This window comes from Doryrhamphus excisus, linkage group LG15, assembly GCF_037039965.1.
Source record: "Doryrhamphus excisus strain RoL-2023G ecotype Guam linkage group LG15, RoL_Dexc_Guam_v1.1, whole genome shotgun sequence".
Lineage (NCBI taxonomy): Eukaryota > Metazoa > Chordata > Actinopteri > Syngnathiformes > Syngnathidae > Doryrhamphus > Doryrhamphus excisus.
The window spans coordinates 6,712,126-6,736,885 of NC_136371.1; the positions used below are offsets into that span (position 1 = coordinate 6,712,126).

The 24,760-nt window shown below is 40.8% G+C and overlaps 1 protein-coding gene across 10 annotated transcripts in view; it reads right to left on the bottom strand.

Annotated features, from left to right (window-relative positions):
- plch2a (phospholipase C, eta 2a) overlaps positions 1–24,760 on the bottom strand; it is a 104,015-nt gene that overhangs the window by 33,405 nt on the left and 45,850 nt on the right. For 2 of the 10 annotated variants that reach the window (XM_078796892.1, XM_078796893.1), the window contains exon 1: positions 274–1,149. The exons of 2 other annotated variants lie outside the window; for them this stretch is intronic. In XM_078796892.1, coding sequence (XP_078653018.1) covers positions 274–547 — 274 coding nt within the window. In that variant the 5' untranslated portion in view covers positions 548–1,149. Of the gene's footprint in view, positions 1–273; positions 1,150–13,870; positions 14,228–24,760 lie in introns of those variants that run through there. 6 more of the 10 variants (XM_078796889.1, XM_078796887.1, XM_078796888.1 and 3 more) reach the window with 6 other exon arrangements.

The window sequence follows — 24,760 nt, forward strand, 5'->3', positions numbered from 1 at the left end:
AGATCTACATAAAACGCTTATGGTCACTGCCCTTATTTGAGTAGTAACGCCAAACAGACTTATGATCATAACAGTCTTACTGGTGTGACAACATTGGAACATTAGCATCAGCAGCAGCATCAACAACGCTTATATATCAATCAGAAATCATTACAAACTCTCTAGTAACTATAGCTAACAACAATGTAACTATTCAATCGATACACTCACACCATCACATTGACAGAAGACACTTAATAATCATCACCATCCATTGCGGAATCCACATCTTACCTATATAGCCAAGTCTCCACTTTGAGAAGGCCACAATGCTGTTGCCTATCCAGAAGAACTCCTCCACCACACGGGATGGAGATGTTTGTGTCTGGCTGTTACATTTTGCTACCACCTTCTTTTTCTCCTTCTCTTTGTCTTTCAAGCCTTCAGAGATAAAAGCTCCTTTAGCCGGAGGTCCAGGCACGTCAGCAGTGGCCAGAGCAGCTGAACACAGCAGGGCCGATGAAACTGGGCCGATGGACAAAAAGTGTCTCTTCTTGTGAGCACTCATTGCAAATAACTGATATTCAGTCCTCAGTTGACTGAATTTGATCGACTCAGTCGTCAGTCGGGTTCAAGGAGGGTTTTATTGGGATTGCACGATCAATGCCTTGTTTGTCATCAAACGTATCACTTGCTGGCTGATTCCCATCTTTAATGTAAATTCCAAAGAGAGAGAGAAAAAAGAAAGACTTCCCTTTCCTTTCACAGTTTGTGTGGAATCAACAGTTGGTCAATAATCCTGTAATGTTGTTGCAGCAAACCTGCTTATTGCACCGCTATCTCCTCAATATTGCTCCATTGCAAAGACCCGCATAAAAAAAAAAAAACAGAAGCAGCAGTTTGTTTTCAAATCTGCAATTTATCTCCACTCTGCACATTCATTTCTTTTTTCATCATCCATCAGCGCCGAGTGCAGAAAAAGCTGAGGTCTTCTGAAAGTGGCAAAAGTGTTAAGCAGGTAAGAGGAGACGTGGAAGCACGACTCGCAAACTGTAACTGCAACATGTGTGCTGCGAGTGGAAATCCTAAATCCCTTTGGAGCTGTAATCCTGGTCGAGCAGATTTGCTAAATGTGCGGAGTGAGACGTAATGACCCACAAAAAAAGGGAGGTAAAGAGGCAGGTCTGAAATAAATAACCCCTGATGAAAACAGCTTCATGCTCAGCTCTATTACCAACTACACATTTCTACCTGTGCATATTCCTTTTAACCTCTGCTGTGGCCTCATATTTATTCATAAAAATATTTGTTCTGGACTTTGACAAAATGTTTGTAAGGTGTTAGTTCAGTGTTGTCAATGACATTGTTCATAAAGTTCACTACTTTCGTGTTTATGCGTCTTGGCATCTCCAACCACCACAACACACACATTGTGCCACAAGCATCAAATGTTGACTGAAACAGGTCAGGTTGCAATGTGGTAGTCTGAGCACGTTGAAAAGTGTCAAAAGATATTAGACCTCTGGAGGAAGACGACCACACAACATGGCAGAATAAGCACGGTCTGACATATGAACTTAAAATAGAAGAATTAGAATTATAAAGTCAAAAGATGAAAGTTGTTCACTCACACATTTAACTACTTCAGAACAAAAATCCAGCAGAATCGACACAATGTCCTCTGCATTCATTAGCTGACTTATTTACATAATCAACCATGAAAATTATTTTTGCTGTCCCATCTTAAATCACATCCAGAGCAGCCACTCCTCTAAATTATTAATCCATGCCTACATAGCTGCAAACCCTTTAAACAGACACACCCTTTTTGGCTTTAAAATGATTCTTAATTAATCTCACACTACACTATGTGATTGCAGATGACAAAAATGTCGTATGTTGTGTGTTTGTGTTGACCCCTGGTGGAGAACCTTCAGCATAATTTCCACTGGGACACTGCAAAAAGAGGGCAAAATGAGATGACTTAGACTTTCTAATGGCCATGATCTCACCAGAGAAGACCCTCCAAAGAGAAGGGAAGGAAGGAATTTAAGTCGGCAATCGAAGTCCAAGCACAGTTGACCTGGCAGATGACTACTCCGCACTTCATCATCTATCTGAATGAATGTGAGAGGGGCTCGGGAACGGCCAGGCTAGCTCACACCAATTAAAGTTAATTTTAACACTCATACAGGTGTCTCTCAGTACATTAGAATATTATGGAAAAGGATTGGATTTCAGGAGTTCACTTCGGACTACGGGACCAATTAAAGTTTCAGGGAATTTTTAAAGTTCACAAAATTGAACTTCATCAAAGTTTTGAGACACGGAATTTTGTTTTTTTTTATTAGCTATAAATATATACCGTATTTTCCAGACTATAAGTCACACTTTTTTTAATAGGTTGGCTGTTCCTGCGACTTATACTCCAGAGCGACTTATAAATGAAAAAACTGTTTGTGTTACATAAACACTGGACACCTTTTCTGTTTGTTTATTTTTTGTGTAGCTGAATAACCATTGTGTTAGCATATCTTACACCTATTCAGCCTGTTCTCTATTCTTTTATTGTTAGAACTTGCCTTCCAAGAGGATGTAATGTTGGGTTTGGTCAAGTAGTTTGTAAAATAAATTACCCACAAAAAATGCGACTTATACTCCAGTGCGACTTATAGTCCAGAAAATACGGTAATATAAACCCAGGTTCGATTCCCTGCTCGGGTATCTCTGTGTGGAGTTTGCATGTTCTCCCCGTGCATGCGTGTGTTTTTTTCCGGGTACTCCGGTTTCCTCCCACATTCCAAAAACATGCTACTCCAAATTGTCCATAGGTATGAATGTGAGTGTGAATGGTTGTTTGTCTATGTGCCTTGTGATTGGCTGGCAACCAGTCTGGGGTGTACCCTGCCTCTCGCCCGAAGACAGCTGAGAGGCTCCAGCATGCTCGCGACCCTCATGAGGATAAGCGGTACATAATATGAATGGATGTGATAACATATAATCATAAAAATGAGTTAAGAAAAACATGATTGAATTATATCACACTATATCATGAATCAGGTTGTTTGCCTATATGTGCCCTGTGATTGGCTGGCGCCCAGTTCAGGGTGGACCCCGCCTCTCGACTGAAGACTGCTGGGATAGGCTCCATCACCCGCCGCGACCCTCGTGAGGATAAACAGAAGAAAATGAATGAATGAATATATCATGAATCAATACAACAGTTTCACTTTCTGAACTGATATTAATTTACTGAGCTGCACCAATACATACAAAAACTAAATACAATGGAACTTCCAAAAGGTTTGATGAAAACCGAGGCAACTTTTCCCATGGATAAGAAATAAATTCCCTGAGAATAATTACTCTTACATACAGAAAACAATTAAAAATGGATGGAACTTCTTTTAAAGAGATCAATTTCAATAGTGTTTCTCCCCTTCTTTATCAAATTGCTGGCACTCGCAACTTTCTCTGGCCCCATGGTGGGTTATTTAGAAGTTGCAGTCAATAACTGTGGACTTTGTTTTGGTCACTTGGAATCACATAACAATGCAGTACAGGGCAGGGGGGGGCCCTTTGACATTTCTATTAGTGATTGAATGTGCAGCGGGCCAATAAAAAATGAACCCTGTGTCAGCCTATTACCTCACATAGCTGAATCTTTGCCCACACAAGCTGCTAGATATGTTCTTATGAGACACACATTAAAACCACGCACTGTACAGTCTATTGAATGGCACAAAGTTGAAACGTTGATATAAATAATTTGCAGCTTCAAAACCAGCATAGCAAGTATTGAGTGTAACATAAAGAGTTTGTTCTTGTATATATATCTTTCATAATATAAGTGTCATAAGAAGAGTATGATAACATCATTCAATTCAAGCACGCAACTGCGTGTGTACTGCAAATATTTATGTGAGTATTTGTGTGGAAGGAGGACATAACCACCATTAGATCACCTCTGTAACACTAATGTGATCAGCCCACTACTGAGGCCACAAGCACGTCCAATTAAAGATCCTGTCACCAGCTAGTGCCGAACAAGGCTTTACCTTCCCACTGTGTTATCTATAATTAAAGAGAGGACTTGACCTGAAATAGCGTGGACTGATCCGGTTCAGGACACTCGTAGGCTCCGACATGTCACTTCAGCTCTAGCTGTCATGTTTTCTTTAGCTACTTGTGCAACTATAATATTCACGCAATTATTATTAAACAGTATAGTTGAATGTAATTTCATGATTTTTATTTAAAAACGATTGTTGCTAACACTGATTTGCATTCATTATAGGAAACTAAGATGACAAATAAACAACGACACACCGTGACCAAGAGGCTCAGCTTTTTTTGTTGTTTCCAAGGCGATATTTAGAAACGCTGTTTTCAAACAGTAGGCCACAAAGCGGCTTCACATGCAGTCTTCGGACTTTAGACCAAGTCAAGTAAATGTGAATTTTCGAAGGTTTGTCATTGTAAAACCAGTGATGCGTCGACTCTTGCAAGTTATGAAGTGGTGCCATTTTGAATGATCACAACAAGGTGGAATTACGTTGAGTCCGGATGGCGCTAAACTCTCAATTACGTCATCACTCAGAAACTTACCATTCATTCACACCTATGTCGCATTCAGGTATGCACGGGTAAATAAAACACTAAGATAAAACTATACTTCAACAGTACATAATTCAGCCAGATTGTTAAGTATTTGAAATGTTTATCTCTAAAATAGTTATAGTCACACTCTTACAACAACTACAACAGCTGTATTAATAATTCTTCAAAATTCAAAACACGATGTCAATATGATTATGGTATTTTGCAGTAGTTTCGAACGTCACAGCATCATGTCCAGTGGTGGTAATAGAGTATAATGGTTAACTGAGGGACACACGCTTATATTCTATACCGCAACACAGAGGAACCATTAAGGCGATTCAAATCTGGATCTCAAAAAAAAGGCTGCTAACCAAAGCTGCACCGCACTGCCACAGTCAACCAATCCCACTCATATTCACGTAACCTACTATACATGATTATTTTAATTGCAAGGAAAAATCAATTATCCCTTGCAAAATATGAAAAGGAAAACATATTAACTTCACCTATTATACATGATTATTTTAATAGCAAGGAAAAATCTATTATCCCCTGCAAAACATGCAAAGAAAGATCTAAACCTAAGACCTATTTTGCCGAAGGTTCAATCTGCACTGGAAAATTGCACTCACAATTAAAAACATATTATTAAAATAATGTTTTTCATTTTTCATATTGTATTATGTACAGTGTTGACCTATAATTAACTAGCAACCAGCCTTTGTACCCGGAGTCAGCTGGGATACGCTCCAGCACACCTGTGACCCTGAACTACATAAATAGTACAAAAGAAATGAATGTCACATACAACAAAGTTTAAAAAGCGTATATAATTATGTGTTTTTTTTCTCAGTTTTTATACATTACATGAGTGTACACAAGTAAAGAAAAGAAGAGTGAATCAATAAGGTAAAAGTAACACTAAAGTAGGCCAAAGCCCACTAGATTAATTTCGCTGCCTCCATTGTGTTGTCTTATTTGCTGGCAGTTATTTTCTGCAGAGTAGGTCACTCAGTGAGGGCATGAACACTTGGCCATTAAAGTGGCTACATGGTCAACCTCCAAGGCTGATTACAGTTGATGAGCAAGTGGATGGAGTCAAGGATGTGTCGTGTATGTATTCTTTTCTTGTAGAGATAACATAATGTGTGGAATGTCCTCGCTATTCCACTGACTGAATGTTGAATGTTTCCCCTGTGAAGGAACCGAATCTCACAAAGAGGTGCATCACAGCCATCGCAACATCTGACATATCCCACAAACATTGAATTCAAGTACAACAACCTCGATATCGAATGGTGTACCAGAACCATGTATGACGATGGAAGAAGGAACTTATTCTCAGTCTTATGAAATCCTGCAAAGTGAAAAATGCACCAAACTGTAGAGAGTGCATCTTTAAACAGATGAATATTCTTAGTGTAATGGAGCACAAAGGAACGGGGAAAAGATGAGAGCGAGAGTATGTGCGTTTTGGGAAAGAGAGAGAGTGATGAACTCCCTCTTGGCAGCTATAAATAAATGGGGCAGGACATTACATCAACCTCTGCATGAATGCAGGACATATCAGGGGCAGACCAGCTCAGTCTACGGCAATAAAATACTTCTCTAAACACATGATTTGGAATGGGTAATACCATACTATAAAGAATAACTGGCTTTACTGAGAATTACAGAAGATAATGTCAACAGTCTTTTCACATAATTGTTCGTTAACTGCCATTTACAATTGCTGTAGCTGTATAATGCGTGTAAAAAGGTGAGAAAATATAGTCCTAGTTCTCCCTTACCAGTTACAACTGTGCCGTGTTTTCATTGGGTTTAGTGTAGAACTTGTTTCTATTGTTCCAGTGGATGTCGTCTCCCTGAATGAGAGTAACCGTGTGTGCCGTTACCAAACCATGTGAAGCTGCCAGATGGCATCGTGGTGCAGAGAAGGCCGAGGCCTGCTGCTTGGCTCTGCAGGGGGGGGGTGATCCCAGCTTGTGTCATGTGTGTGTCTGTGTGTGTTGATTGTGAATTCAAAGATTAACTTCTGCAGAATTCCCTCATACTGTCTCATGTTGTAGGAGACAGGATATTTCCTCGTTGGTAATCAAAAGCATCTATTGCTGTTTAATAATGTGTGCAAGGTCAGCCAGGTTACATTTGGTGGATGATTCCTTTATTAGGTTTAATAGCTTGTGAAGTTTGACTGAAGGTGACATGAGGGGGAGGCGGGGTCTGACGTCTGATTCAATGGGAGATTTTTAAAATTGCTGTAGAAAATTCCTCCATGACGACAACTTTAAAAGCACTTCTCAGTCAGAATGGAGCGCCATTAATCAGCATGGACACGATGAACACAATAGCAGCAATCAGGTGCACACTTTCCATTTCAAAATTTGAGTTGAAATACCATCAATTATACGTGAATTCAATTAGTGGGATGTTGACAGTTTCTAGGCATGTCTATAATGTGAAGGTTTGCATTTAGACATTGACACCAATGAAAAAAGAACAAAAAGTAGCATTATCATGAACAACAAAAAGATGTCAATGTCCCACTGGATGTCAATTTGGGCATATATTGAGTTTTAGTCGGAGAGATACAGCAAGACAGAAAATATACAGAAATAAACCTCCATATATCTTTTCAATCATATTATTATTTTCCTATCCTTTTTTCCATTATAATATTTTGCCAACAAAATAAGATAATTCACAATACAACAATACTATATACAGTAATTGCCACATTGTGCTTCAAATTTGAGGGACTCAAACCCTGCCTCCAGCATACCTTAAGACAATGTGCACAATCATGCACTGCTTCAGTTTTCTCAGCAACCAGCAAGTCCAAGCAACGCAAAAAAAAAAAAAAAATTAAATCCAACCTAAACTGTAAATAAAATGAACACATAGCTTTTGGACAGGTGCAATATTATGTGTGCACATCTGATGGTGCTCACAGACATCCAAGTGAATGTTCAGGTCGTTTATGTGTGCACTCAAACAGCCGTGTTCTATCCTTCGCCATGAAAAGTTCTCATGGTTATAAAATCCTACCTTGGTAGTCAAATTCATTCATTCATTTAGCAGAGGATGAAAATATATTTAATGCATTTGAAATGCTGGCTTTTCCTCTCTATGGAAGAACGGCAGTGACAAGCACCTTCCAGCATGTACTGCCTGCTACGCTTACATTAAATACACTGTACAGGCTGCAGAAAGTCATGGTGTATAATACACTATATGTCTCTGCAACATTATATTATTGTAAATTTATTTTTAAACATATTATTATGAATCTGCAAATTCAACAATTATTACTTCAGAAAATGTAAAAAAATGATTGGAAACATGCAGACAACATATTTATAACAGTTTAATGGACAAATATTAATATGTATTATTCGATTTTTTATCATGCCTCCCTTGACTGCAAGGAATAATTATGATAATTATGTTTTGCATGTTTTATTTGACACCCAAGTGAGTAACCTTGTCACCACTGCGAAGTCAGCAGGATGTTAAAGAAGGCAAAGCTGCGGAGTCGAAGGCCACCGAGATGTGTCATGAACAGGGACATGAAGTCATGTGTGAGTGCTGTCCTTCTGCTCTGATTTGAGTTTTTTTTTTTTCACACATACAACAAATTGCATGCAATGGCAAATTTCATTTACCCATGCATCAATCAATTTACAACTCATTACAAGCTAACGGTCCTTCCTTCTGCCTGAAGGCCCTTCAGTCACATTGCTAATGACAAAAGGAATGTTTTGACATTAACTTCCATAGATGTCCGATCATGGAGGAGAAGGAAGTGAAAATGTGTCTTTTAATAAAAGGAGTAAAGGAACCATTTAGCGTTTTTTTATGATATTTTTGCACTGCACAGTATGCATAACATACATCAAATAAAGCCAAATAATGCTTTATATAACGGGGAAGGTGGAGCTTACACTTGTAAGGGCATTTAGATCAATAATACAATCTTCCCCAAAGGGTGGACTCACACCCTTACCTGAGTGAGCGCTGCTTGCCATCATGTAATCCTTGTGAGTGTGATCTTGGCGTTTTCTCTTAGCGTAGGACAGCACAGTCAGAGACGTGTGGCCACTTATTGTATTTGATACCACCAAGGTGTCAGGACAACCCACCCAGATGGAAACGTTTTAATAAGACTAAGCTGTTTGCCTTACTCCTTTGAACAGTGTTGCAGTCCAGGACACAAAACATGTCTCATATTCTACTGAGGCATTCCTGTCACATAGTTACTAATGAAACACTAATGTGTGCAGAGGCTTATGGAGCTCACTCATACTGAATGAGTAAACGCCTGAACTTGTTTTCTCACATTTACTGCAGTAGAACTAACTTGTAACTTGTAGAACTAAACTGAACTGAACGGTCTAAAATTTCCAATTCCTTTACTGAGATAATCCATCCATCCAACCCACAAATATGGCATATCCAGATGCTGATTACACAGCATGATTACTGTACAGGTGTGCCTTAGGCTGGCCACAACAAAAGGCCACTCCAAAATGTGCATTTTTATCACACAGCACAATGCCACCGATGACGCAGATGGTGCATGTTCACTGTGCCAGTTTGAAATGCACAAAAAGCGGTGATGCAGTGCTTTATTCGAGTACATGTTGCGACCTAAAAGGATGGCTACCATCTAAACTCGCCCAATTTGTGTAGTCTATCATATATATTATTTTATACAACAATTGTAGTTTTTTTGTGAATGGGTGGAAAGCACATGCTTAGAGCGCACAGATTAGTTGATGAATGTTCTACATTATACGTTGGTAGTGTATTGTGTATATATTACAAAAAAATCATATGTAAATGACAACTCTCGTCCCAATCATCAAAAACATACTGTAATAATAATAATAATAATAATAATAATAATACAGTGTGTCAAAATGAACATTATGGAGGTGTACCTAATGTTGTGGCCAGTGAGCGGACTGGTGGTCTCTTTCTCTCCAATGACCAGTGCTCAAGACATCTAGTATACAAGATGCCATTTAGGTAATTCTATTACATGTCCTTTTATATCTTAACCGGCTTAAAGCAAATTGCTGTGTTTTCCAAGAAAGACATAAAGGAACACAGCATTGAGACAGAGAGCCATACAGGTTTGAAAAGACTTTTGACAAACTGACAAACTCATTGCAAGGACGAGAGGGCTGTTGAAACGTAGGTAGATTGATAGATGCTTTATTCACCTTCAAGAGCAATTCACATTTCCAATAGGTCTGCAAAAATGTCATAATAAACTTAAACACTTAAAGGGGATCTATTATGCTTTTTGCACTTTTCTGACTTATAAATGTTATTAGAATGTTGTATTCTCGTGTTAAACGATGCCAAAGTTTCAGATAATGAGGTTTGCGCATTTGGAATTGAGCCTGAGAAGAATTTTGGGATGGCTCAAAACGCTTGGTTTGAAAAGGCGTGGTTAAATCGTTCCTTTGTGACATCACAGAGGGACGGACTTCCTTATATATATAAACCCCCTGTTCTCCCCCAAGCTCTGCTCCCCCCCAAGCAATGTCTCGAAAAGGAACTCCACATTTGTTTACAAATCCTAAAGAAGCCTCCACCATCAAGCACAAGTTGTTGGACTTCCTGACTCCCTATCAGCAAAAGAAATTGATTTTAACCAAAGTACGAAATGCAAATATATACAAAAATATTAATTCATTCATTCATTTTCTACCGCTTATCCTCATGAGGGTTGCTGGAGCCTATCCTAGCAGTCTTCGGGTGAGATGCGGGGTAGACCCTGGACTGGTCGCCAGCCAATCACAAAGCACATATAGACAAACAACCATTCACACTCACATTCATACTTATGGACAATTTGGAGTCGCTAATTAACCTAGCATGTTTTTGGAATGTGGAAGGAAACCGGAGAAAACCCACGCATGCACGGGGAGAACATGCAAACTTCACACAGAGATGGCAGAGGGTGGAATTGAACTCGGGTCTCCTAGCTGTGAGGCCTGCGTGCTAACCACTCTCCATTGTGCAAAAATACTCATTCATTCATTCATTTATTTTCTACCGCTGTTCCTCACAAGGGTCACGAGGTGTGCTGGAGCCTATCCCAGCTGTCTTCACTACTCACTACTCACACGAAAGGTATATTCATAAGAAGATCATTTTGTTCTCTGAGTTAAAAACAGCAGACAAGAAGTTGACTATGATTGCATCAGTTTGCGCCCTCTTCTTCTGGCGCAACGCCAAAGTTCAAAGCTGGGACTGCAGAGGAAGATGTACAGTAAATGTGCTGCTTTTTGAAATCGTGGCGCTGTACTAAGATCAACTCTGATGTCTGATTCTTTGATACAAATTTCTTTGCCGGTCATTTTTTTTTTGCTTTTGATGTGGTATGTAATGATACTATTTGTAGCACCATATGTTGAGGCCTACTTTACCACTCTGCTTGAATTTATAGGCTTGAGTGTCTGTTGCATCAGACAGGTGTACACGTGGAGCGTGTGCAGATTTGCACATGGGGATGATTGCATATGGTGTCGAGGGGTGACAGTTTCTGCTTCATCAAAAAGTTATTATAAGCAGTAGGGAATGCATGTACAGTTAATAAGTTTTATGTATGCAGTCATCAATTTCCATTCAATCATTCCCACCTTTCATTCATTCATTCATTCATTTTCTACCGCTTTTTCCTCACGAGGGTCACAGGGGTGCTGGAGCCTATTTCAGCTGTCTTCGGGCGAGAGGCAGGGTACACCCTGGACTGGTCGCCAGCCAATTAAACAACCATTCACACTCACATTCATACCTATGGATAATTTGGAGTGGCCAATTAACCTAACATGTTTTTGGAATGTGGGAGGAAACCGGAATCGAACCCTGGTCCTCCTAGCTGCGCGCTAACCACTCGAGCGCCGTGTCGCTTTCATTTCCACCTTCTATGGGGAAATTTTAGTGATGTCCGATAATGACATTGTCATAAAAATGTGATATCGGTAGATGTTAGTATTTTTATTTTTATTTTCTGCTGTAAAGATGGACATTTTAAGGTCAAAATCTTGCTCAGTGTTCTGAGGCTCTTCATGCCTGCTGCCATCAGGAGCAGATTTTGCTAACCGTGGCAGAGGAACATGCCTTAGGGGCTTTTTGGTGAAATACGTATGAAGCATTGCAAAGTCATTAACATGATCATCCAATAGCTTCATCCACAATATGAGCCTTATTAAAGTGAAGCCACAGGAATACTCACATCCGGAGACACAACCTATGACTGACAAAAGGCGATGGAAGCTTATTCATTAAACAGCAGAAATATCCCAGTTTGTGTTATCAGCAGTATAGAGTTCTTAATATCATCCCAATGGTCTTGGACACAGCTTGCCTCCATTGCAATGTGAATGATGGTATGGCATCATATACTCTGTTAATTGGGATTGTCAATAATGACAATGCCATATGCTGAACCTGTCGAGGAAGGCAGAAAGTGAATTTCACAGATGGATACTATAGATGATCAATAATTCTGCAGGCGAGTTGTTCAATGGCCCGTGAAGTGGTTTCTCATGAAATCAGACATGAGAGGTTAAGCCGACCCGCATTCTTTGGTGTAATGGTTTAACCATTTACTTCTATGTTACAGTATTTGACACAAGATGTCTACTGTTAGTTTTGAGGTGCAAAACACACTCACATTCATACCTATGGACAATTTGGAGTTGACAATTAAACCTAGCATGTTTTTGGAATGTGGGAGGAAACCGGAGTCCCTGGAGAAGACCCATGCAAACCCACGCAGAACATGCAAACTCCACACAGAGATAGCCGAGGGTGGAATTGAACTCGGGTCTCCTAGCTGTGAGGCCTGCGCGCTAATCACTCAACATCCGTGCAGACAGAAAATTTCCAAATTTCCGTAATTGCTGAATTTACTTCAGCAAATAGCGGACAGAAACCTAATCTGTTCTCAGGTTAGTACACAAGCCCTGCCCTACTAGTGCACTTACTGAGTGCACTAAGTTGGATCATGTTGCCAATCATATAACGTTCCAGAAGCGTTCCTAACATGACTCAGCCTGTGTAATGCCTTTAATTAATTGTTATTATATCGATATGCCCCGCTTTTACTGTTTTAACTGTGTATTTACCAATGAATGTTGTATTTTGGTGTGTCTTCTATTCTGTTTACTTGCTTTATTCAACTCCATTCTTCTGTAAAGTGTCTTTGAGTATTTAGAAAAGCGCTATAAAAATAAAATGTGTTATTATTATTATTATTAAAATTAATAAGGAGTCAGTGCCTCACCAGCCGTGAACCTTTGAGAAAGCATCATTTCAATATCTCATTGCCGGCCCAGTGTCATAGTTTTTGCTAATCAAACTATGGTCATCCTAATCTTAATGTTACACTCAAACATGTAACAGAAGAAAGGCTCAATCTTACTGTACTGTATTAATTTTTTTACATCCTATATGTGCACTCGCTATGTTTATTAAATAGAACACACAAGTTTAGCACACACAAGTATAACTGACAATGCTTGTAATCATGCACACCTCAGAGGAGCAGCAGTGTAGGCATTGTATAGATTTGTGAAAGTGTGATTATGGAGCTCTATTCTGCTTCTGTAGTTGCTCTGCTCCCGAGAGCCAGAGTGAACCAACACTAATGACTCGTGCTATGGTTACTAGGGCTTGTGGGAATGCTTGTAAGTAGGGATGGAGGTGTGAGATGTTGTAGGTGTGGTAAACCCTGACGGAGTTTGTAAGTTGTGAAAGATAGGCCACTTCATTTTTCCATTGATTTTTCTGCTGTTCTGCTTTTTGCTTGCGTTTGATGCCTCCTCTCCCACAGCCATTGCTGTCAAAGCCAAAATGGGACTCAGGGAACTGACTTTTATTATGAGTGTGTCAGCACTGAACATTAAAAACCTGGCTGGGCTTGGCAAATGTCTAAGTACCAACTTGAGTTCAACAAAAGAAAACAAAATTGCCAACAAAAGAGCCACAAAGTTGCAAACATGGAGAAGAAACCACAGCAGAAGCATAGGATGACAATAAGCTGCGCTATTATGAGTTTATGAACCAAAATAAGACGTGAACTATAAGTGACGTGCTGAATTTGTTGACAGAAGGGATGAGGAAGCAGAGCTGGGAAGTAGAGTGGAGATGCTGCTTCTCTCATCATTCTCTCCTCTCCCACCCCCGAAACAAGAGTCTTGAGCTGGCCTACTTCTTAAAAGCTGCGTGTGAGAAGAGTGCCGATTGTGGGCTGTTTTGCTTGTCTTACCTTGCTCACGGCTCAGGCTGCGAATATTGCCGGAATCATCCATTGCTGTATTCCCCCAAAAAGACAATGCTCCATGTGCTGCCAAAACAGGGATGGTGGAGCTCTCTTCACCTTAGCTACCATGTGGAAGACTGCTGTGACAGGTACTGTCTCGCCCCGCGGGTGTCATTATCCAGAGTGAGATTGGAGATGCTTTTTTGGGGGGGGGGAACTCACCTGTCCTCCCTTCTTTCTATGCTACTATTCTCTCACAGTCTTTCCTCTCGTCTTGCATGATGTCTAATTTAGCAGCAAAGGCAATAGTATGGCCCCACACTTCTGCCTCTCCAGCACAGAGTGGATGGTCTGTGTGTGTTTGTGTGTGTGTGTGTGTGTGTGTGTGCGCGTGGGGAGGGCTTGCCTGGAGAGCTTTGGAAGCGCGCTGAGAACAGTCAACCACTCACAGCTCTTGCAGTGAGGGGGAAGCGCTCAGTTCAACGCTGATCACCTGGGAGAGCGAGCGCTATTAGATGCATGAGGAGGGGAGGGAGGGAGGGGAGAAACGGCGAAGGAATAGAGGCAAAGAAGGAGGAGTAAGATATGGGAGAGGAAATGGACCGAAATGTATCTGAGATAAAAAGAGGGGAGAGGGAGAAGAGCGATGCCAGAAGCGTGAAAGAAGCAAGGTGGCTGTTATTTGCAAGTAAGGAAGAGCAGCGGTGTGTGTGGCACACATGTTTTATTCAAGACGGAAGGATGCTGAGGGAGAAGAGCAGCCAAGCATGGATGGGTTTGTCCTAGCAGTCCACCAAAGACAGACAATAGGAAGGGCTACCATGGCAAAGAACTCTGCTTGTATGACGACTGGGTTCATCATGACAAAAAGCCTCCATAAAACTTTTAGGGAAAGACTCCGTCTCCATATACTCTAGTTTCCTCACTGGAGTGTTAAAAATATTGTTTTAAGTACATCTGTCTGCACGCATTTGCAGGCCGTTCCCCTTTTAGTATAACCGAAGCCTCAAAAAAGTAACAGCAGATGACTTTGTCACGCATTCTGTCAACTCTGTTCGCGAGTATAAAGGCAGTGTAGATCCATGTATCTTTTTTTTTAGTGACCCCAAAAGCAGTGAAAATGAATTTGCATAGAAAAACACCATTCATTCATTCATTCATTCATTCATTTTCTACCGCTGGAGCCTATCCCAGCGGTCTTCGGGCGAGAGGCGGGGTATACCCTGGACTGGTCGCCAGCCAATCACAGGGCACATATAGACAAACAACCATTCACACTCACATTCATACCTATGGACAATTTGGAGTTGCCAATTAACCTAGCATGTTTTTGGAATGTGGGAGGAAATCTGGGGAAAACTCACGCATGCACGGGGAGAACATGCAAACTCCACACAGAGATGGCCGAGGGTGGAATTGAACTCGGGTCTCCTAGCTGTGAGGCCTGCGTGCTAACCACTCCCTACTGTGCAAAAATATTCATTCATTCATTCATTTAATTTCTACCGCTGTTCCTCACGAGGGTCGCGGGGGGTGCTGGAGCCTATCCCAGCTGTCTTCGGGCGAGAGGCGGGGTACACCCTGGACTGGTCGCCAGCCAATCACAGGGCACATATAGACAAACAACCATTCACACTCACATTCATACCTATGGACAATTTGGAGTCACCAATTAACCTAGCATGTTTTTGGAATGTGGGAGGAAACCGGAGTACCCGGAGAAAACCCACGCATGCACGGGGAGAACATGCAAACTCCACACAGAGATGCTCGAGGGTGGAATTGAACCCTGGTCTCCTAGCTGTGAGCTGTGAGGTCTGCGCGCTAACCACTCAACCGCCGTGCCGAGAAAAACACCAAGAAAAGAAAAACTTTTACTAAGTAAAAAAATGACTTTTTATTTTTTTTTATTTAAATTTTTCCAAATTCCTCACAAATCTGTCTAAATCTCAGGAGTCTATGTTGTGGGTGAAGTGGTCCACGGTGGTGGTGGGGGGGGGGGGGGTTACAGTATGGGCAGGCGTATGTTGTGGACAACAAACACAGGCACATTTCATCGATTTTGCATATATTAGCATATATATTAAGATATTTGTATTCATTGTTTTGCATGTGGCTGCACGGCGGACAAGTGGTTAGTGCGCCAGTTCAGTTCCACCCTCGGCCATCTCTGTGTGGAGTTTGCATGTTCTCCCGGTGCGTTTGTGGGTTTTCTCCAGGTTTCCTCTCACATTCCAAAAACATGCTAGGTTAATTGGCGACTCCAAATTGTCCATAGGTATGAATGTGAGTGTGAATGGTTGTTTGTCTATATGTGCCCTGTGATGGGCCGGCGACCAGTCCAGGGTGTACCCCGCCTCTCGCCCGAAGACAGCTGGGATAGGCTCCAGCACCCCCCGGGACCCTTGTGAGGATAAGTGGTAGAGAATGAATGAATGTTGTGCATGTATCATAACATTGGCTTTATTGGAAAAATCTGAAAAAAATAACTATAAAAATGTAATTTTTGTCTGAGTCACTGCTGTGACTCTAGCCACCATTTCCGCCATTAATGTACAGCCAATGGAGCTAATGTGGAGACACTTACTTTACTGACATACCGAAACCTACCATTATAATAATATTATAATATTGTAATGTGCTCATTCAAAGAGCATTGATAAATGGTGGCTTTGTCAGATAAATGCATCATTCAATTAACGCATACATTAGTGGTCAATGATGCCTCTAACCTGAAACGATTATCCTTTAAAGCGCCGACCTGCGGTTTCGTTATTGAATGAAGTGCAACAGAGCATTGCAAGCTCATCTATGAAGGCACTCAATTACCTTTACAGAGTCGTGGGGGTCGTGGGAGAGCTATTTAAAGCCCCTGCTACACCACCAACAAACAAAATGTACAATATATTCATCAACTTTCAGCAAATGCATGGATAATACGCCTTGTGAATTGTCTTACCTCATGCATGTTTTATAAGGCAGAAAGACAGATCTTCAAATGCTGCTCTAAGCCGTTTCTTAGTGTGATCCAGAAGCCTACACTTGCACCGAAAGTCACACTTCATTTATTTCACAGTGTATTTTCTGTTGGTGTGCAACACCTCCTGCTGCTTGAATGAGCTTTGAGAACATTACATGTCCACCGCGTCACAATATCAGCGGGACCTGTGGGGCCTGATGACATTTGTGACACAGTAAGAGGTTAGCGCAGAGCAAGTGTGCTGTGTGCACTGGTCAGTGGAAATTACCCCTTTGTCTGCCCGGACTCCCTGAAGAATACTTATTTGAGGCAAGAGAGTGAAGCAGAACTTTTTACTGATCTAAACCATGGCTGCAAAATACAACCAAGTGCAACGACATGAGTGAGTGAATTTGGAAGGCATATAGAAAAATAATCCTTCAGACTCACATTCATACCTATGGACAATTTGGAGTCCTAGCATGTTTTTGGAATGTGGAAGGAAACCGGAGTACCCGGAGAAAACCCACGCTTGCACAGGGAGAACATGCAAACTCCACAAAGATTCTTTCGTCATTCATTTATGTGAAATCTTCACAGTTTTACCGCTAGCGTGCACCTCCCAGTGTGTGCACCACTGTGGCGGACTGCCACCAGCTTTTCCTTTTACCATGGGTCATTTAGTGACAGTGCTATAAAAACACAGCATGGACACACTCATTTCTTAACACTCCCCCCCTCCCAGTCAAATATGTAAACTAGGCATCCTGTGTAAGACACATTGTAAAAACTAAATCTAAAATAACAATAAAAAAAGCATAAAGTAACTAAGAAAAAACAGAGTTGTACAGATCACTTACACACATATGTAGTGCACATATAGCTGAATAATAAACAATAAATATAGCACCTTTTGATCAATCCATGTCAATTTCAAACTAGCAATTTAAATGTTATTTACGACATGTATGCCTGTCCATCCAGCTATTACTAGCTTGAATGTGAAACTGTCGACTAAAAACAAGGCATTCTTTAAAACTGCTATTGACATTAAAGTTGCCTTAAAGTTGCAGAGTTTGTTATGAGATGAAATAAACTTGAAGTTAATAACCACAGCTGGCCAGTTTTCTTTTTAAAAACGTTAGTATTTTCAAAGGGGTGTATGTTTGTGTTTATAGGGTGAAGGTAGCCTAAGGCTAAAAGAAAAAGAAATGTGTGTTTAAACTCTGGAACGAGCGTCACATGGGTTCAAACAGCAAAACAAAGCCCATATGCTCGTTTAAGAACATAATATAAGAACATTAACAAAATGCTGTTATCCACTACTCAACTTTTGTATTTCACAATGCATTTATTCACAGTCCAAACAAGCTGTGACGTGTGTGGGACTTCCTGTGATATACTCTCAAAAAAATATTTCACCGAGGTGGCGCTTTGAAAAGCTTAAGATTGGTGCGGCGAGTTTGAGGTAGTAAGGTATGGGAGCATGCAGACACTATATAACACTTTCAGTGCAGGAGGAACCTTTGTTGTGTGCGGGCCTGTGTCAGACCCCGGATGGTGTATGATGCATGACGGGCATGACGAGTGAGCGTTTGCATTTGCAGCTGGAGGGACCCAGTCGGACCAAGGTGGATAAAATAAAAAGAAATATAAATAAATAAAAAATGCCAAAAAATTAAAACTTAAACTATATTAGAAAAGCAGGAAGTGAACAAATGTAACAGTTACTGATTGTAAAAGTACCAGATGGAGGGGTAGGATTTAATAAGCTTTGCTTCTTCCTATTCCTTTTTGGACATTTTGCACTGATTATGTGATGCACTCAATTGTAACCTAATGCATGTTCAAATGAAATAAAACCATTACCATTACCAATAAAACTGCTTTTCATTCAGGTTGTGAGAAGACTAGAAATACATAAATGCATTGTAAAATACAAAATGTGAGCTGTGGATACCAGCATGTTGTTAATGTTCTGGTAAAACAAGCATTGTTTGGCTTGAAATAAGTATGAAAAGAAATGAATAGTTCTCATAAAAAAAAAACCTTTACACTGCATGTATGTGATCGATATTGGTATCGGTCGATTTCAATTATCGGAATCTGTATCAGCGGCATAAAATCTTGATCGGAACATTACTAGTCCATATGCATCTTGTCAAAAAGGGGAACGTTCCCTGGAAACACATGCAGGGACAAGTTGGGATGGAATGTGTGTTTCTTTCTGTCTTTGTGCATTTATGTGTGTGTTTGTGTGTGTGTGTGTGTGTGTGTGGCTACCGTGGCCTGATAACTGGCTGATAGGCAAATCTGTCAAACACATTTCAAGTGGCGTGGACCAGAAATGTGACAGCTGTAGTAGACATGGTAATATGTTTAATATGTTTGGACAGCTATGAACACATTTCATGCCCTGATTGTACACCTTATGTAAGCATACAGTGGCTGCCAGCATCTGCTTGCATGCAAATTAGGCTAATTGACCATTTAACTGCACTGATCAATATGAGATATTTCATGACCTAATGAATAGATCTCACTGTTGTAAAGTTAATGTGCTGCAGCTTTAAGAGTGTTGAGCATGTCGTCGTTCATTAAATGCAACATGCTTTCCATCAGACTCGACTAAAATTCTGAACAGAGTAGCCATTTAATTTGTTTTTGTTTTCAAAGTCTGCATTTATGTTACAGTATGCACACTGTTTGAGAATTCAAGAACTAAACACCTTAAACTGTATGACTAAACCTTGAAAATCCACAGAAATAGAGCCCTTCTATGATTCGTTCTCATTTTTTTTCATTTTTTTAACCACTTATGCATTCATGAAAAAGCATGATTAAAAATATACTTACAAGGAGAGGTTTAGTCATTGTAAAACACTGATTTAAATCCCCACGCGGCTTAAACTGACACTTTGACAAATGATACCACCAGTAAATTGCTGTTCTTAAGTGCTCGTAACACATCCCGCCGCAATGCCCTGCAAATAAAGAACTTGTGATTGCCTGCCTGATGTGGAAGCATTATTTTAATTTCGCCCCCTGCTGAGAGGCATGTCATTATTTTCTTCCCGCTAAAAAGATTCTACAACAGCAACAGATTGATCTACTGGCCTGATCATCAGCAGTTAATTGGCACCACTTCACTAGGGACTCACGGATTTAGTTCAAGCGAGGACACATCACCCCAAAAACGGTGTGTATATCATATCGACATGAAGGAGAGCACTTAACTCACTACAAGGACTGCATGTCCTGTCTTGTGTCAAGGGTGTCATACAAAAAGACTGGCTCTTTCAGGACTATCGACCGGTGGGTCCGGTAGCTCAATGGACCAGGCTCATTCAAATTAAGACACCGTTTTACTCTCTCTCTGGAATACCAAGGTGGATGTCCGCCACTTATATATGAATATTTGACTGTTTAACACATGAAAGACATCAGTCCTAAATAAGCAGAGCCTGTTATGCTGAAAAATAATAAACTGAATAATAGGAGACCAGGGTTCAATTCCACCCTCGGCCATCTCTGTGTGGAGTTTGCATGTTCTCCCCGTGCATGCGTGGGTTTTCTCCGGGTACTCCGGTTTCCTCCCACATTCCAAAAACATGCTAGGTTAATTGGTGACCCCAAATTGTCCATAGGTATGAATGTGAGTGTGAATGGTTGTTTGTCTATATGTGCCCTGTGATTGGCTGGTGACGAGTCCAGGGTGTACCCTGCCTCTCGCCCGAAGACAGCTGGGATAGGCTCCAGCACCCCCGCGACCCTCGTGAGGAAAAAGAGGTAGAAAATTAATTAATGAATGAATGGTAACGGGCCACATGAGCAGTGAGTGTGTAGGCCACACAGTGGAGTTTGCATGTTCTCCCCGTGCATGCGTGGGTTTTCTCCGGGTACTCCGGTTTCCTCCCACATTCCAAAAACATGCTAGGTTAATTGGCGACTCCAAATTGTCCATAGGTATGAATGTGAGTGTGAATGGTTGTTTGTCTATATGTGCCCTGTGATTGGCTGGCGACCAGTCCAAGGTGTACCCCGCCTCTCGCCCGAAGACAGCTGGGATAGGCTCCAGCACACCCGGTGACCCTCGTGAGGAAAAGCGGTAGAAAGTAAATGAATTAACTGGTGAATTGGTGACTTCAAAATGTACAAACGTGAGTATGAATGGTTGTTTGTGATTGTGATGTGATTGGCTGACGACCAGGGTGTACCCCGACTCTCACTCGAAGTCAGCTGGGATAGGCTCCAGCATACCCCCGCAACACCAGCCATGAACCTCACTACACGTCATTGCAGCTGACATACTGTATCGTCTATTAAAGGAGGCTATGCTCAATTGTCACAACCTTTCTCAGCCCCTCCATCTGGTACTTTTACAATCAGTAACTGTTACATTTGTTCACTTCCTGCTTTCCATAATACAATTTAAGGTTGTTGGTTTTTTTTTTTCTTACTGAAGTACGAGGTGATATGACCATACAATGACATAATGGGTACCATAGTAAGTGTCAATATAGTGATATATATAGCACATCATGACTGGTTCAAGACTCTTCATCCTTGTATTTAGCAAACATCAACTGCTTGTATTGTTTCTTGAATTGGCTCATCGTTGTGCATTGTTTGAGGTCCTTACTCAATCCATTCCATAGTTTGATTCCACATACTGAAATGCTATGGCTTTTTAACGTAGTCCTAGCATATAAGTGTTTCAAATGTAGTTCTTCCCTGAGATCATATTTCTCCTCTCTTGTAGAGAAGTATTGGATGACATTTTCAGGTAATTGCTTGTTTTAGGATTGGTTGTTTTAATTGGTTGTGTTAGGATTGCCAGATGTGGTGCAATTCATGGGTGGGAAATCACCCAAAATTTTGAAACATACCTGTATGTTCCCTGCCCCAATACTGCAGAGAATCATAAGTCTAACAGGATGAAGACATCGCCAAAAGGGTCGGTGTAGTGACTAAACTACACTAAAGCATAAAAAATGACTTACACACTGCAGCATAGCTGGATTAGTCTTCCTAACCTATGTTGTAAATATTTTCAGGCTGTCATTTGTTTGCTACTATCCATCCATCCATTTTCATGGTGTTTGCTACTATTTAACAATAAATATATCTGTGTATGGCATACATATTAGTACATTTTCTATACTGCTTATCCTTGGAATACATATAGTATATAAATATGAAAAGTAGAGTAGTAGTAGAATAAAATAAATACCCCTCTCAGCCCCCTGATTAGATGTAGAGCAATAAATCACACACGCACCCACACATGTTAGCCATGCATATGATTCAATGTTAAGGAAATTCTGCAATATTTCATTTGAAAGATCACACTGCAGCTCTGCTCGCCTTGCCTAATATGTAATACTGTAGACCAGAGGATGGTGGCTTTTGTCATTTTTGGTATTTTCTTTTCTATAATCAAGACATGATGACATGGCTATACACAAATGTTGGCAGGTTTAAGAAAATATTGTTATAAATGGAAAGGAATTAATATTACTAGCCTTCCAAAAAACTGGATCATCAACACAACAAACTGCAATTCCCTACAGTTACAAATTCCACTGAGGCGTTTACAATCCGCACAGCAGGGGTCAGCACTCGTGCCAACAGTGACAAGTCCTGGCAACAGCAATGAAGATGTATAAAGATCATGCAACTTTATATTCAGTGTGTGTATTTTTGGGTTATGTAAGATCTTGTAACACTGAAGCATTGCACCACAGTGTTATGCAAATGTGTGTGTATCTTTAGATACCAAATTTGAATAATTCCCCTCGGGATAAAATGAAGTTACACTGAGAGGAGTATCTATATTATTCAACATAACAGGCAAACTTGAGATCAAAACATGTGGTAAAGTTAGACAAAGAAGTAATAATGAAAACTATTTACTACTAGTTTAAGTTAGTTAGGGACTGTATTCCTGTTAGTTAGTTTCTTTACGGGCATGATAAATGCCTTGCCATCTTGTTGGTAAGATTAACAGAAAAGTAGTAGTATTAAAACTGACTTATTATGCTTATTTTTGGCCCTTTGCAACACACGATAAGCCACACAGAAAGCTTTCTTCCAGAATCTGCACCTATTCCAGCTATGTTTCCTTTGATTTGCTGCTTCCTGCCAAAGGGGTCTATTAAATTTATTCCACCCATGGCCCGCCTCCAGGCACGCCCCCTCCGCTGTGATTGGTAACACTACCAAGCGCTCCTGAGAACTTCCGGACTACTGCCGAACCCCACCTTCTAATCTAGGAGTTGATAATCAATGAATAAACCCTTTGTTTAAAAAACTTGGGTAGATTCACTGATTGGTGATTGGTAACACCAATGACTGGTAACACTACCAAGCGCTCCTGAGAACTTCCAGACGACTGCCGAACCCCACTTTTTAATCTTGTTGGTATAGGAGTTGATAATCAATGACTAAACCCTTTAGAGAGCTAATTGGTGAAAAAGTGGTTAGGTGCGACTTGTAGCTCATTAGCTACTGATTGGCGACCCCTGACTTACCATGTATGAACTCAAGGAGTGGTAACGTAGATCTGCATTTCCTGATTGCAGGCAATCTTGGCAAAACATTGATAGTGAAAATGTGGTCGTTAGAAGTTACACAGGGCTGCCTGTGTTTAAAAAAACTTGGGTAGATCCACTGATTGGTGATTGGTAATACTACCAAGCACTCCTGAGAACTTCCAGACTACTGCCGAACCCCACTTTCTAATGTTGTTGGTATAGTGAAAATGTGGTTGTTAGAAGTTACACAGGGCTGCCTGTGTTTAAAAAAACTTGGGTAGATCCACTGATTGGTGATTGGTAACACCAATGATTGGTAATACTACCAAGCGCTCCTGAGAACTTCCAGACTACTGCCGAACCCCACTTTCTAATGTTGTTGGTATAGTGAAAATGTGGTCGTTAGAAGTTACACAGGGCTGCCTGTGTTTAAAAAACCCACTGATTGTGGTGGAAAAAGGCTATTAGCAATTCCAGCTGGTTCCCCTCGCCCAGATCTCTCCACACGGCAAAGAAATCTCAGTCGCTTGGACCCATGGCCTTTTCCAACTGGTGACAAGACAAAGCTTTTGACTGCAGTTGATGGTGGGAATACAGATCGACTGGTAAATTGAGAGCTTTGTTTTTTGCCTTAGCTCGCTTTTCACCACAACAGTCGGATGAAGTGACCCCATTACTGTGGACCTGTTACCAATCTGTCTGTCAATTTCACAATCCACCCCTTCCTTCACTCTTGAGCAAGACCACTATATACTTAAATTCCTACACCCAAACCACAACCTTTCTCTGAACCCGGAGAGGCAATTCACCCCTGAATGACAGCCATAGCCTCCCATTTAGAGCTGTTGATACTCATCCATAAGTCTCTGTGAACTGGTCCAGAAACCACTTTGTATCTTGTGCGTCTGAGGTTCTATTAATCGCCGACTCTGCTCTTCAAGACTTGTGAATCGGCTTCCCTGTGGAGGAGCTCCTTACAGTTACAGCTTACACCCTCCACAAAACTGTTTCCACCAACTACTTTCAATCAATTTTCCCAGATGAATAATTGAAGTATGTACATCCTCAAACCGACATTACACAGTGTGAATATGCAGATTCACCTCCCCTGTAAGACATCACTATTAATCCACACTACATTAATTCACCCATCATGACACAAGCACCAGCTCGGATGAATTGTCCGTCTACTAAACTGCACAACAGGCCGCCCATAGGCCAAGAGGTTTCATCATCCCCTCTTTATTGTTTGCAATTCAATACACTCCGGAGCTGTAGATTCAACTTGATGCTCAAATGTTTATCAGATCTCTAACCCAAACCACAGAAGAGGTAACTGCCTCACAAACATTTATTGAACCCATCTTTACAATGTCCTTTTCCCTTTTCATGTGTCAGTAC